This window comes from Monodelphis domestica, chromosome 3 (genome assembly GCF_027887165.1).
Source record: "Monodelphis domestica isolate mMonDom1 chromosome 3, mMonDom1.pri, whole genome shotgun sequence".
NCBI classification, from domain to species: domain Eukaryota; kingdom Metazoa; phylum Chordata; class Mammalia; order Didelphimorphia; family Didelphidae; genus Monodelphis; species Monodelphis domestica.
This window is the reverse complement of record NC_077229.1, coordinates 83566481-83580425: the sequence shown is the minus strand read 5'-3', so window position 1 is coordinate 83580425 and position 13945 is coordinate 83566481. Positions and strand designations below refer to the sequence as shown.

Here is a 13945-nt window from a genome sequence, read left to right as displayed (position 1 = left end):
TAAACAATCTCATATAGTCTTTACATGTGCAATCATGTAAAACATTTCTCCATATTAATCCTTTTGTGGAAGGAAACTTGAACAAAAAAATTAAGAAAAGTGAAAAAAAGTTTGTTTTGGTCTGGATTCAGACTCTGTCAGTTCTTTCTCTGAAAACAGATGGCATTTTTTATCATGAGTCCTTTGGGATAGTTTTGGATCATTGTTTTGCTGAGAATAGCTAAGACATTTTCATGGTTGTTCATTGTACATTCCTGTCACTGTGCACAGAGTTCTCCTGGTTCTGCTCATTTCACTCTGCATTAGTTCCCGTAGTCTTTCCAGGTTCCTATGAGCTCTCCTGCTCATCATTTCTTACAGCACAATAGTATTTCATGACAATCATATACTATAACTTATGCAGCTATTTACCAATTGATGAGTATCCCCTCACTTTCTTTTTTTTTAAAGAATCTTTTTATTTTGCTTTTTATTTCTTACAAAGTACACAATCCCCAAGAATAAAGCTTATATACTAAACAATTTCAAACTCCAAGATCTTAGTTATAAAATCTATACGTTCCACTAGTAGTAGAGTTTTGCATCTTAATTGAAAGGGCCAAGTTCTCAGACATTGGAAAACATAAAATTAAATTTTCTATGGAAAGTAAGTCAACTGATTTGCTTCAAAAATCAATGTATAAAACCATGTAGTTTGAGAAACCTGCATTATTTAAATTAAACAAATATTCACCAAGCACTTACTATGCTTGAGGCCTCCTTACTTTTTTTATTCTATTACTTGTCAAGAAAATTTACTGTCTTTAATCTAGTAGCCTTTAACATGAACACAAATTGAGTTTTCAAAATGAACTGAGTATCTACTGATTTTCACCAAAGAGTTCTTGAGGTGAAATTCAAATGTAATCTCTGATCTAGAACTTTTTCTGAATACTTTAAATTCAAATTCAGATTAATGTAGTGATTAATTACATAAAATTAATGTACAATCTGTAGATATTTTTCTTTTCTTCAATAACATAATATATGTAAATTGAATTACTAAAGTTATTCCCAGTATAAATAGATTTTTGATGAAATTACTATTTTCTTTTCTTTTCTTTTCTTTTTAAACCCTTACCTTCCGTCTTGGAATCAATATTGTGTATGTGTATTGACTCCAAGACAGAAGAGTGGTAAGGGCTAGGTAATGGGGGTTAAGTGACTTGCCCAGGGTCACACAGCTGGGAAGTGTCTGAGACAAGATTTGAACCTAGGACCTCCCATCTCTAGGCCTGGCTCTCCATCCACTGAGTCACCCAGCTGCCCCCTGAAATTACTATTTTCAAAAGTTCCTTGTGCATTTTCAGTATCTTGCCAACATTAGTCCTTTGGTTCCCTGAAATGGGAAATGAAAGCTGGTTGAGTCTGCTGATGAAAACTACAGTAGGAACTGGATACATAAACACAGGTTTCATTGTTGCTTTCAGTGGAACTGGAGCCTTTCTTCTTATTACTGTGTTCCTGATGGACTGAAGATGGAGAATGGAGTGTTAGTTCTTTAGCCCCCAAATACATGAATGTTTTGGACAAGGACTTCATTCTTTGTCTGGGGTCAGCAACTTGAGGGCTTTCTGTGGATTCTGCACAGTAGTGCTTATATCTTCAAATTGCAAAGCACTGCCTGCAAACTTGAAGTATTTCTGAGCTCTGGCATAGTCCTCTGGTATTAGATGGACATCCTTTATGGTCATAGAACTGAAAAGGGCTGGATCAACGCATGGCTATTCTGGGGAGTGGGATGGATAGTATTACCTGTTACGCCTGTGCTATGAGGCACTTCCACTGGTGTATTAGCTGGAGCATGAGCATCTGGAGGAATCTGTATTCCTGTATAGCTGCTGGATAGACTGGGTCATATGTTGAAGATGACCATTGAGGTGGGTGTCTGGGTAGGAGAGAAGTCCTGGATTCCTAATTTTCTTCACCATTATTTTTTCCATCCATTCCAACTGGTCCAGCTTGTTGGAGTTTCCCCATTTTTTAGACAATTATGGATATAGGTTGCCTTCCATCTGGCATATTTTCTGTGTTTCATGTTTTCATCAGTGAGTTCTCCAAATACTATTAAGACATCTATCAGAAGACTTGCAGTATAGAAATACTTGATCATGTTTTTGTGAAATCTCCCAGCACAATCTTCATTGTCTGCATATAGGAACGTTTTCAAAGCATAACTCTTCATATGGGCACAACCGACTATTTCTTGAGCAATAGCTTCATTATCACCCAATTGTTTTTTAAGAGCTTCTAGCTGATCCATAAGCTTTGATAAATTTTTTTTTGGCATTCAAGAGTTTGACTATAAATTTTCAATCCAGATTGCATTGCATATAAATGATGGTAGGAGAACATCAGTGTCCCTCTTGTCATGCTCCTGCACCATCCTTAGATGATGCTGGAGGCTCTTAAATTGTAGGGGCAGTGGGGGTAAAGCGGCCAGGGAGGCCATCTTTAATCTCTGTACTGCAGCTTCCTTACTCACACAGTCACCTTGGTCATTCAGAACTCCCCTCACTTTCTAATTCTTTGTCCCCTCAAAAATTGCTGCTTAAAGTTTTTTTTTTTTGTACATAAAAGTCCTTACTCCTTTGTTTTTTAATCTCTTTGGGATACAAACCTAGTAATGATATTGCTGGGTCAAAGATTTTATATTGTTTTATGACCTTTGGGCCTAGGTCCAAATTGCTTTCCAGAATGGTTGATTCAGTTCACAACTCCCCCAACAGTGCATTAGTGTCACAATTTTCCCGCATCCCCTTCAAGTTTTGTTATTTTCTTTTTCTGTAAAAGTAACCAATTTTATAGGTATGGGGTGGTACTTCAAAGTTGTTTATATTTGTATTTTTCTATTATAGCCATCTTCTTTGTGGTGGCAAAAATTGTAAAATGAGGGGGTGCCCATCGATTGGGGAATGAGTGAACAAATTGTGGTATCTGATGGTGATGGAATATTATTATGCTGGAAGGATTTTTATGTGAACTGGAATGACCTCCAGGAATTGATGAGGAGCAAAATGAGCACAAGGAGAATATTGTACACAGAGACTTTTACATTATGTTACAATTGAATGTTACAGACTTCTCTACTTGCAGCAATGCAATGATCCAGGACAATCCTGAGGGACTTATGAGAATGTCCACATTCAGAGGAAGAACTGTGGGAATAGAAATGCAGAAGAAAAACATATGATTAATCACATGGTTTGATGGGGATGTGATTGGGGTTTTGATGTTAAAAGTTCACTTTATTGTAAATATGAATAATATGAAAATAGATTTTGAACATTGATACATGTATAACCCAGTGGAATTGCTTGTCAGTTCCAGGAGGGGGGAGGAAAGAGGGGTGTGAAAAATTATGATTCACGTAACCATGGAAAAATATTATAAATAAATAAAAAAATTATAAAAAAGACCAACAAAAATAAATTTGTAATTTTTTCTACTTAATAGTGATTTAGAACTTTTAAGTATGACTACACAGAGCTTTAATTACTTTGTCTGAGAATTGCCTGTTCCTATCCTTTGACCATTTATCAAATGGGGAATGACTTGTATTCTTATACATTCAACTCATTTCTCTATGTCTTTAAGTATAAATAAGGCTTTTATTTGAGAGAATTATAAAATTTTTTTGCACCATTATGATGACTGTGTATTACTTTGCATCTTATTTCCTTCTGTTTAGTTTCTGACCACCACCTCCCCCAATTTGCCCTCTTCTCTATCAGTCCCATCTGCTTCTCTTACTCTCTTCCCCCTACTTTCCTGTAGAGTAAGATAGTAATTGATTGTGTATGTTCTTCCCTTAATTAAGCCAATTCCAATGAGAGTTAGGCTCTGTTCTCCTCTCCTTACCTTCTCCATCTTCCCCTCTATTAAAAGCTCTTTTATACCTCTTTTGTATGAGAAAATTTGCCCGATTCTGTTTTTTACTTTTCCCTCATCCCAATGCATTCCTCTTTTTCACGTTTTCTTTTTTTAATCATCCCATCATATTCAACTCATATTTTTGCCTTTTGTCTATGTATAATACTTCTAACTTCCTTAATAATTATAAAGTTTTAAGGAGTTTCAAAAATCATCTTCCTATGTAGATATATAAACAGTTTAACTTTATTGAATATCTTGTGATTTCTCTTTCCTCTTTACTTTTTTTATGCTTCTCTTGCATCTTATAATTGAGTCAAATATTTTATTTAGCTCTGGTCTTTACATAAGGAATGTTTGAAAGTCCTCCATTTCATTTAATATCCACCCCCCCCCCCAAAGGATTCTGCTCAGTTTTGCTGGGTAAGTGATTCTTCACTGAAGTTCTAGATCCTTTGCTCCCTAGACCATCATATTCTAGGCCATCCAATCTTTAATGTAAATCTTGCTATCCTGTCTGTAACTCCATGATATTTGAATTTATTCATTTTGTCTGCTTGAAATATTTTCTCCTTGAGCTGGGAGTCCTAAAATTTGGCTGTAATATTCCTTAGAGTTAACCTTTTCAGATTCCTTTCAGGAGATAATTGATAGATTCTTTCCATTTTATTTTACTCTCTGGTTCTAGAATATCAGAGCAATTTTCCTTGATAATGTCTTGAAAGATGATGTCTAATTTATTTTTTATTTATTTGTTTATTTTTGATCATGGCCTTCAGGTAGTCTAATAATTCTTAGATTATTTCTCCTGAATTTACTTTCTAGGTCAGTTGTTTTTGCCATGAAGTATTTCATATTTTCTCCTATTTTAAAAATTCTTTAAACTGTTTGATTGTTTCTTGATGGAGTTATTAACTTCCACTTGCCCCAATTCTAATTTTTAAGACATGATTTTCTTTAGTGAGCTTCTGCACCTCCTTTTCCATTTGTCCAATTCTACTTTTTAAAGTGTTCTTTTCCTTAATGAATTCTAATATCTCTTTTTCTATATGGCCAATTATGCTTTTTTAAGAAGTTCTCTTCATTGGATTTTTGCTCCTCTTTTACCAATTGGCCTATTATCTTTTTAAGATATTAATTTCTTCAATTTTTTTGTGTCTCTTTTACCAAGCTGTTGATTCTTTTCATGATTTTCCTCTCATTCTCATTTCTTTTTACAATTTCTCTTCCACCTCTCTTCTTTGATTTAAAAAAAGCTTTTTTGATTTCCTCCATTAATTCTTTTTGCTATTAATGGCAATTTATATTTTTTGTATTTTTGTCTTCCCTGTAACCAAAATAATTTTCTACATTGAGTTTATTTTTTGTTGTTGTTGTTTGCTCATTTTTCAGCCTTTTTCTTTTCTTTTAATTAAAAAAAATACTATTTATGTTGGACTTTGTATCTGTGATGGAGAAAACACTGCTCCAAGATTTTGGTTCTTTGTTCAGCTGTCTCCAGAGTTAATTCTGGGGATCTATAAGTTTTCAGTTCTTCCAAGGTGATACGATCTAATGAGAAGTGTGTTTAATACTCTCTCAGCTTGTGCTATGGTCTGTGAGTAGCCACAAGCACTCTTTCTGTCTTAGAATTGTGACCAGGGTCCCCAAAGTTGGTGTATGTGCTAGTGTTCCTCCTCACCTTGAGTCTGTAACTTTCTATGTTCTATGTATGGGCAATATGACAAGAGTCTTGCACCCAGAACCAGCAAAGGGGCCCTTGTAATCTTTAGAGCAGTTGTTCAACTTCTTACTGTCTATGGCTAAGAGCTTCTGAAGTTTTTGATGCTGATTTAGATTCCCCCAAGGCCTGTTCCTGCAGTGGGGCCTACCTTGGTATGCTGTTTTGTGTCCCACTTCCACCCTGGCATGCTGGCCTTATAAGTTGTTTTGGGCTGAAAAAAATTGTCACTCTGCTTTTTGTGTGTTGTGTTACTCTAGAATTTATTTTGAAGCATAATATCATAGTTTTTTGGAAGGTAGTTTGGTAGAAATTAGGTGGGTATTTGTACCTTTTCTGCCATCTTGTCTCCTAGAGAACTTTTCATACATTTCTTGATTATCTTCATTTCTTCTAAAAACTGCTGACATCTTTTGACTACTTATTATTGAGGGGAATGACTCTTAGTCTCACACATTTGTGCCAACTTTCCATGTATCTTGGATATCATGTGTTTTTCTGAGGAACTAGATGCAAAGGTTTTTTTTTTCCTACCTAGGAGTTGCTATCTTCAATTATTTGATGGGTTGTCATGGTATAGAGACCATGGAAGAGGAATTAGAATTGTTCTATTTGACCAGCATGGGCAGAACTAGGAGTAATTAAATGAAAGTAAGGAGAGACTGATTTAAGTTTGATTTTAGGAAAGCTTCCTATCAATAATGGCTATCTTTACGTGATGTAAACTCCCTTGGGAATGTAGTAACTTCTCACTAGAGGTCTTCAAGAAGAACCATAATTGCTACTTGAGTATGTTATCAATAGGCAAAATATTAATAATCAATCTTGTTTGAGTGGGTATGGAATTAGATGGCTGTCAGGATCCCTCAAATGCTGAGATTCCATATCAGACTTGGATTCTTTACTATAATGCCATATACCTTCTTATGCTAGTTGCACAAAGGAGATGACTCTTGGGAAAGTCTTTTCCTGACTGAGATGGAATTAAGTGTGTGGTTATTAATGTAAAATAGTTGACTGACTCTGATATTTTCAGGGCAGAGGCACCCAGTTATTTTTTTTATCCTGACTAGGAAAGGAGATGTGGAGGCTAGTTTGTTGCTTTTAGATAAAATACCCAGAGAAAGAGCCAGGAAGGAATGATTAATAACAAGGAACACAGAGGCTCCTGATTCAGTCACTTTCTTTATCTCTTGAGACAGAATATTCTTTTGTATTTTGTTTTTCCTTGAACTTATCTCACTTCACTATTCCTCAAACCTAGACACCTATGAGTACACTCTAAGTTATGATTCTGGGAATTGGAATCTGACAGGATAACAGGAAAGGGAGGAAGTGGAAGAAGATTTGCGATTAGCAATTGTTATTGTCAAAAGCTAAAGCTTGTATTATTAAACTAAAGCTTGCATAACTATAAATGATCTAATGATGATATTGAGCATTGATAGCCAAATGGTAATGCCCAGCTGTTATAATAAACTAAGGCTACCAAGGGTTAAACTATCTGCAGGTGGTAGATGGAAGGCCAGAAGCAGTTTGATACAACCCTTATTTATTTTCTTCTATGAGAAGAGGTAGGGAGAGGAAATTGGAGGTAGGAAACTAGGAGTTAGGAATAGGACAGGATATCTTAAATTTATTCTAAAATTCTAAATAAAACTGCCCAAATTTATTTGCTTTATTTGCAGGGTCTTTTTGTCTGCAGAGAAAACCTAACTTAAACTAACACTCACTATCTTATATTAACATTATCTAACTAAGCTATGCTAAACGACGAACTTAAATTATAATGAACTCCTTAAGAAATTCTTCTATCAATTGTCAGTTGGAAGCAGCCTGTCACACACAGACACAGACAGTTCTGTAGCTTCCCTCAAAGTGCTCTGAAGAATAGGTCTCAGAGTACTGAGGAGGAAAACCTCTCAGTAACTTAGACTCTTAACTAGAAGTAAGTCTTTCCTTCTTCAGCCTTCTTAAATCTGTTCTTCTCAACTCTAACAGCCACCAGCCCCTGTCAGAGAGAGGCCTCTTGACAGAGAGCCCCAAACAGTCACTCCTGTTCTCTGAGATTGCCAGAGAAGATGGAGCCCAGAGCCAACTCCTTTCCTCTCTTTTATGAAAGGCCTCTTAAAGTGACCCAGGGTTATTTAAAAGACTTCTGCTCCTAACAAGTTGGAGTGATATATTACTTAACTTTCTCTAACTTAGAAACATCTGCTTCTAACAAAATAAATGAAATTAAGAAATTTCTTATAACAAGATTCATATATATATATATACACACACACACATATATATGTATGTATATATATGTACACACACACACACACACACACACACACACATATATATATATATATATATATTTTTCTTTAATTCTTTGGCAATTGCCATTAGGGAATTTTTCCTTTTCATGAAAAGACAATAAATCTGCTGCTTATTCACTCATGCCTTCTGACTCTGGATTATTTTTGTAAGTGGGGAATTTTCATACCATTGTTATCTCATCCTACTTACTGACTATGAGAGGTCTGGCCTTTCTTTAAAGGGCTGTGTAGAAGTGCTGACTTTTCCTATTGTATTGCTTACAGATCAAACCCAGTGAAGAAGGCATAAAGCGTGTTCTTCAATTTGTGGCTGCTTTCAGGGAGGTTTTTGTAATGTGGGGTGGACCCTTCTTCCCAATTGTTTTTATCTGCCACCCCGACTACATCAAGCCTCTCTTATCAGCTTCAGGTATGGAAACCCAAAAGGTCATCATTACCACAGCCACATCTATCCCTGTCTGCCCCCTCAGCTATTCAGCAACTCTCCCACTGATATATGTGATCATAAAACACCTTATGCAGTAAGAAAAACCAAATAGTTGTTGCTCTCGAGAACTTATTTTCTCCTGGGAGCAAAAGGATTTAAGAATTGCTACATATAAAAAAGAGGGAATAGGGAAGGGTTGAATATAGAAGGGGAAGAAGAAGAAAATGGTGGGGGAAGTTAGGGAGGAGGGACAAAAAAGGAGAGAATGGACAAGGTAAAAAGAGAGGTTAAAAGTGAGAGAAAAGTGGATAGAGAAAAATTGGAAGGAAGAAGGAAAGCAGTAATGAGGGGTGCAATGCCAGGAAGTCCCATGCAATACCCAGAATATCCAGGATGCAGAAGAAAGTCAGAAAATATCAAGCACCTACTATGTGCTAGGCAATGTGATAAGCAGTGGGGATACAAAGAAAAATGAAAGACAGTTCCTGTTCTTCTGGAGCTCATAGTCTAATGAGACAACCTATGTTATCTATGTTATCATATGAGACAGCTGTGTGCCAACAAGATACACACACACATATAATTGGAAACAATAAACTGGGGAAGCCACTAATTAAGGTGGATAGGGAAAGACTTCCTACAGAAGGTGAGATGTTAGCTGGGATTTGAAAGAAGCTAGTGAAGGAACCAGGTAGAGATGAAAAGGGAGAACATTTTCAAGCATGGGAGATAGCCAGTGAAAAGACCTGGAGTTGGGGTATGGATTGGAGGGGAGGCTATGAAGGGCTCTGAATACCAAACCAAGGGTTTTATATACTCCTTCAAAGAGGGCAGGGGAACATCTCTCCCTTCCAGTCTTCTCCTCTGAACCTGATTCTTTCTCCTGCCCCCTGTCCCATGGGGAAGGTGACCTAGGACTAGAAGAATCATAGCACTGGATGATGAAGGACCACAGCCACCAAATGCAGAAACCATTTAAGCTCAATTTAGTTTCTCTGAAGGTCAAATGAAAAATGAAATGGGAGAAAAAACAAAATCAACATTTCTTTTGGTAAATTGTGTAGAGCTTTCAAAGACACCAGCTTTTTCCTGAAACTAAAATCCATCTTTTTTTTTTTAAACAATAATATTCTTCTGGTGGTGCCATGTGGCCATGAATCACAGAACACCACAATTAAACACCCCCATATGTATATGTATGTTATACATATGTATGTATAATCTGTGTACATATGGCTCTCACCATTTTGTCCCTGCCTCCCTTCAACCCCTAAAGAGCATGAATTATTTTGTTTTTATCTTTATATCTTCAGTGTCCAGCATATACTAGAGGCTTAATAAATTGCTCCTTTTTACTAAATGCCAGGTTTTGGGATGAGTGGATGTAAATACAAGCAAAAAAAATAGTATTCCCTTATAAGGAATTGACATTTTAATGAGGAAAGATAACATATAAAAGGGGAAAGTAAAGAAGGAAGGGAGATTCAGGAACCAAGTTAGGAGGGGAATGCCTAAGGATGGCAGGCCTGAGCCCCTTTTCAAAATAGAGGTCCAAGATATCACTTCTGGGAGAAAGCAGGCCACAGAGGAGGGGTATTAGAGGATGAGGTCACAGAGGATAAGGGAAGTTCCAGCATGAGCGAACATCTGAGTAGTAAAATCTAGAGTCAGAAGTATAGCCAGGGGAAGAATAACCAGGAGTTTTAAAGTCAGAAAAGTAGAAATGTTGTAAATATTGGAAAAGGAAGCTTTATCTCCTAATCATCTGTAAGAACATATCTGGGTGGTGTCTGAGGAATGAGAGATCAGATTTGGGTCATGCCTCGACCATTCCCAAGGTTCAACTCCGAGCCAAGTTTGGGACCTTCTCAGTTAGTATATCAGGCTATGACCCGTTCCTCCCCCACATCAAGCCTCTTGCTCTTTCCCTGCATTCAGCCTTACCCTGCTTTTTATCCCAATCCCTGCTCTCATCTGCCTTCTCTATCCTTTTAGAACCTAGAAGGAGATTGTTTTGGTGTTGGGGATAGGTAATAGCAAAGTGAAATAAGCTCCAGTCCCCTGTTTTTCCCAGCTTGAGACTGATTTCTTCTCCCTTCTCTTCTCTCTTGTCTATTTTGTGGTACATTTCCTCCCCTGTCTTCACCATATGATCATTATACCCCCTATCTCAATCCTGAATAACATATATGCCTCAACAGCCAACATTGCACCCAAGGACAAGCTTTTCTATGGATTCTTCGAGCCTTGGCTGGGTGAGTGATAGTCAAGGGCAGAAGCACTGGGAATTGAGAAGACATCTGAGGAGAAAGTGCTCAGGATGCCTTGGCCAAGGAGCAATTTGAATTAAAGGACTGAGTATTAATGGTCTTAGGGGAGAATAAAATCCTGGAAGAGTTAGTGTTTGGGTAATGATGAGTTTGAGGGCTGGTGTTTGTGGGTGAGGAATTTAGGGATAGGGATAAGTAAAGGAATGGGTTGGGGCCTAGAGTGGGTTTGGGGCTATGGGATCAGTGGGTGGGGTGATGGTATTGGTTAGTTCATTATTGTGGGCTAGACATGGGCTTCTCCTACCATCTCTCCCTCAGGGGATGGGCTGCTTCTGAGTAGTGGAGACAAATGGAGCCGGCACCGACGCTTGCTGACCCCGGCTTTTCACTTTGACATCCTCAAGCCTTACGTGAAGTTCTTCAACCAGTCCACAGACATCATGCATGTAAGACTGGGAAGACTGTGGGTAGATGGGGGAAGAAAAACCATTACCTATTGGACCAACTCTTATTATAACAGGCATGATCATGTCTATGACTATAGCAAGGTAGCCCAGGCTTTTCTCCTGGCAACTTATAGCAAGGTAGCCCAGGCTTTTCTCCTGGGGGAAGAAAGAAATTAGAGGTTGCTTCAGAGCTTCAGTAAGGAATGAATAGTTTAGGACTTAGCAAGAATAATAAGGTAAAGAAGGAGGCCAACAAAGGTAAACTTGGGTAAAGTCTTGCTATACCCTGCTTCATCTCCTCATCCCCAAATTGCACCTTAGTTTTACAAAACTGCCTCCCCTGAGACCCAAATGATGATGCATTTAGTCCACTTGGCCTCAAGCATCATTTGTGGTGCAAAAAAGCCTAGTTGTGTCTCTTAGCTGTTCTTCCCTGAATTTAGCCTAAGCAGATTGAAGCTGTGAGGCAGAGCCCATGGTCACCCTCATAAGTCCTCTCCAGGATTTACTTCTTCAGCTTAGTTTTCTCTCCATTAACTCCTTTTCTCTCAACATTCTTTGAGGCAGAGAAGTCAGTGTCAATCATTCCCATTTTTATAGATGAGGAAGGAAGTTGAAGGACCAGAGAAATAAAGTGATTTGCTGAGGTTACACAAAGGAGTTTATACATTAGCACAGCTGGGATCTTACTGCCCCTGATTCTCAGCCAATGACCCCCTCTAACCCCAAGGAGAACTCTGCATGTTACTTCTAGTTCCCACTTGGTTTCTCCTCAGCCATGACAAAAAAAGGTCTTTCTCTTGCTTTCTCTGGGATCTTGCAGAGGTTCATGCCAAGGGCTCAGCTTCTGGAAGGAGTTCAGACTCACATTTGGGTTTTTTCTGTTGGGCAGATGAAATGGCGGCATCTGTGTGTTGGAGACAACGTTCGGCTAAACATATTTGAGCACATCAGCCTCATGACCCTGGACAGCCTGCAGAAATGTGTCTTCAGTCATGACAGCCACTGTCAGGAGTGAGTCCCAGCCAAGCATTTTACTTTGAAGTCTCAGGAATTGGAAGTGACAGAGCCACAGGGTACAGGGGAAGGAAGAACTCTATTGAAGGGGAACATTTACTGTCAGGGATAAGATATAAGAGAGTGGAGGAAGAAGGGCAAATCAATGCTTATGTGAAAACTGGAGGCCCTATAGTTGACTAGTTATGTGTATCTTTAATAATCTAAATCCTACCAATTCCAATCCTGGTCCTCTACCTTGGAGGGAGGTATATTGTCTTCAGCATTTCCCCAGTCCAGTCTTGGTAAGGAACCAGTGACTATTTAATCATCAACCATTTACTAATACAATAATTCTAGTGTAGTAGGAACTTAATGCATGTTCCTACTGGGTACCAGGTACTATGCTAGGCACTGAAAGGACAAAAATATCGATGAAATAGTTCCCACACTCAAGGAGATTATAGTCTACAAGGGGAGGCAAAATTTAAATAAAAATTTTCTACAAAACAAGTATAATTAAGTTTTTGGGTTTGAGACCCTTATTTGTCACTTTCTGATTCTCTTTCTTGATCCTTTCACTTATGGATATCTGATGTTTTCATGAGAGCTTTCTTGGTGATAATGCCAGTCAGTGAGTAATTCCAATAGAACCTCTGGATGAGTCGGTACCTGGGGAAGGAAAACATGAGAATGTTCATGGAAGGGTTGGCCCCTGTGATCTTGATGTAGTATAAGAAGTCAGTCTACTGACTATGGTGTCAAGAAGCACCAGCCATAGGTATGGATTCAGTCATGCAGATAGGAAGCATCAAGTGGTGAAGACTGTACAAGGGAGAATGGGGTTGAGGGTCAGGAGAGCAGATCCTAGGAAGAATTAGAGACAGACAGGACCCCAGACCCAGATGTTGTGAAAAGTGAAGTTGGGGTGAAGACAACCTGAATTCAAATCCAGATTTTAAGATAATATCTCATGGGTAAAGGGGGATAGTAATGAACACTTTACCTGAATCACAGGCTTATTGTGAGCTTTGGAAAGTTTATAGTGCTTCAGGAATGTATTATTATTATTATCATTTTTAAATCCTTCCATCTTAGAATCAATACCGTATATTGCTTCCAAGGTAGAAGAATGGTAAGGGTTAGGTAATGGGGTTTAAACTACTTGCCCAGGGCCACATGGTAAGGAAGTATCTAAGGTCAGATTTGAATCCAAAACCTTCCATCTCTTGTACTGACTCTTAATCTACTGAACCACCTCATTGTCCCCTAGAAATGTATTATTATTGTTTTTATTAATACTTTGTCCCAACTCAGACATTTGGAAACAACAATAACTTAGGGGAAGCTAGCTGGACCTAGTGTCAGGAAAACTCATTTTCTTGAGTTCAAATCCAGCGTTGGATACTTACTAGTTATGTGATCTGGACAAGTCACCTAACTCTGTTTGCCTCAGTTTCTTATTTGTAAAATGAGCTGGAGAAGGAAATGACAAACCACTCCAGTATCTCTGCCAAGAAACCCCAAAAAGGAGGTGAACCCCACTGAATTAACTGAACAACAACAACAAGAAGGGACTCAGTTATTTGGAACTGGGTATAAGTGCTTCTAGGGTCAAACAGAGGCTAGAGAAAGACAGAGTAAGTAGGGAGCTAAACTGTGAGGTTTCCAGGTCAATTTTCAGAGTCCTCAAACTTCTGCCTTAAATGTACCCTAGGGAAGAGGGGATGACTTAAAAAGAACTGTGGAAGAATGTGGCCTTTGCTCCCTAAGGAGGACATTGACTTTGGAGTTTGGAGGAAAGCCCTGATCTATTAGAAATATTTCAGAGTTTAAGACCTTGGGTA

General features: G+C 38.1%; 1 protein-coding gene and 1 pseudogene across 10 annotated transcripts in view; one reads left to right on the top strand and one right to left on the bottom strand.

Annotated features, from left to right (window-relative positions):
* The window catches only part of LOC100013359 (cytochrome P450 4F3-like), an 85956-nt gene that overhangs the window by 56787 nt on the left and 15224 nt on the right, over positions 1-13945 (top strand). For all 10 annotated transcript variants that reach the window (XM_056822320.1, XM_056822321.1, XM_056822319.1 and 7 more), the window contains 4 exons: positions 8224-8368; positions 10588-10641; positions 10975-11102; positions 11995-12116. In XM_056822320.1, the coding sequence (XP_056678298.1) occupies positions 8224-8368; positions 10588-10641; positions 10975-11102; positions 11995-12116 (449 nt within the window). The remainder of the gene's footprint in view (positions 1-8223; positions 8369-10587; positions 10642-10974; positions 11103-11994; positions 12117-13945) is intronic.
* On the bottom strand, positions 1578-3146 carry LOC103093423 (vacuolar protein sorting-associated protein VTA1 homolog; annotated as a pseudogene).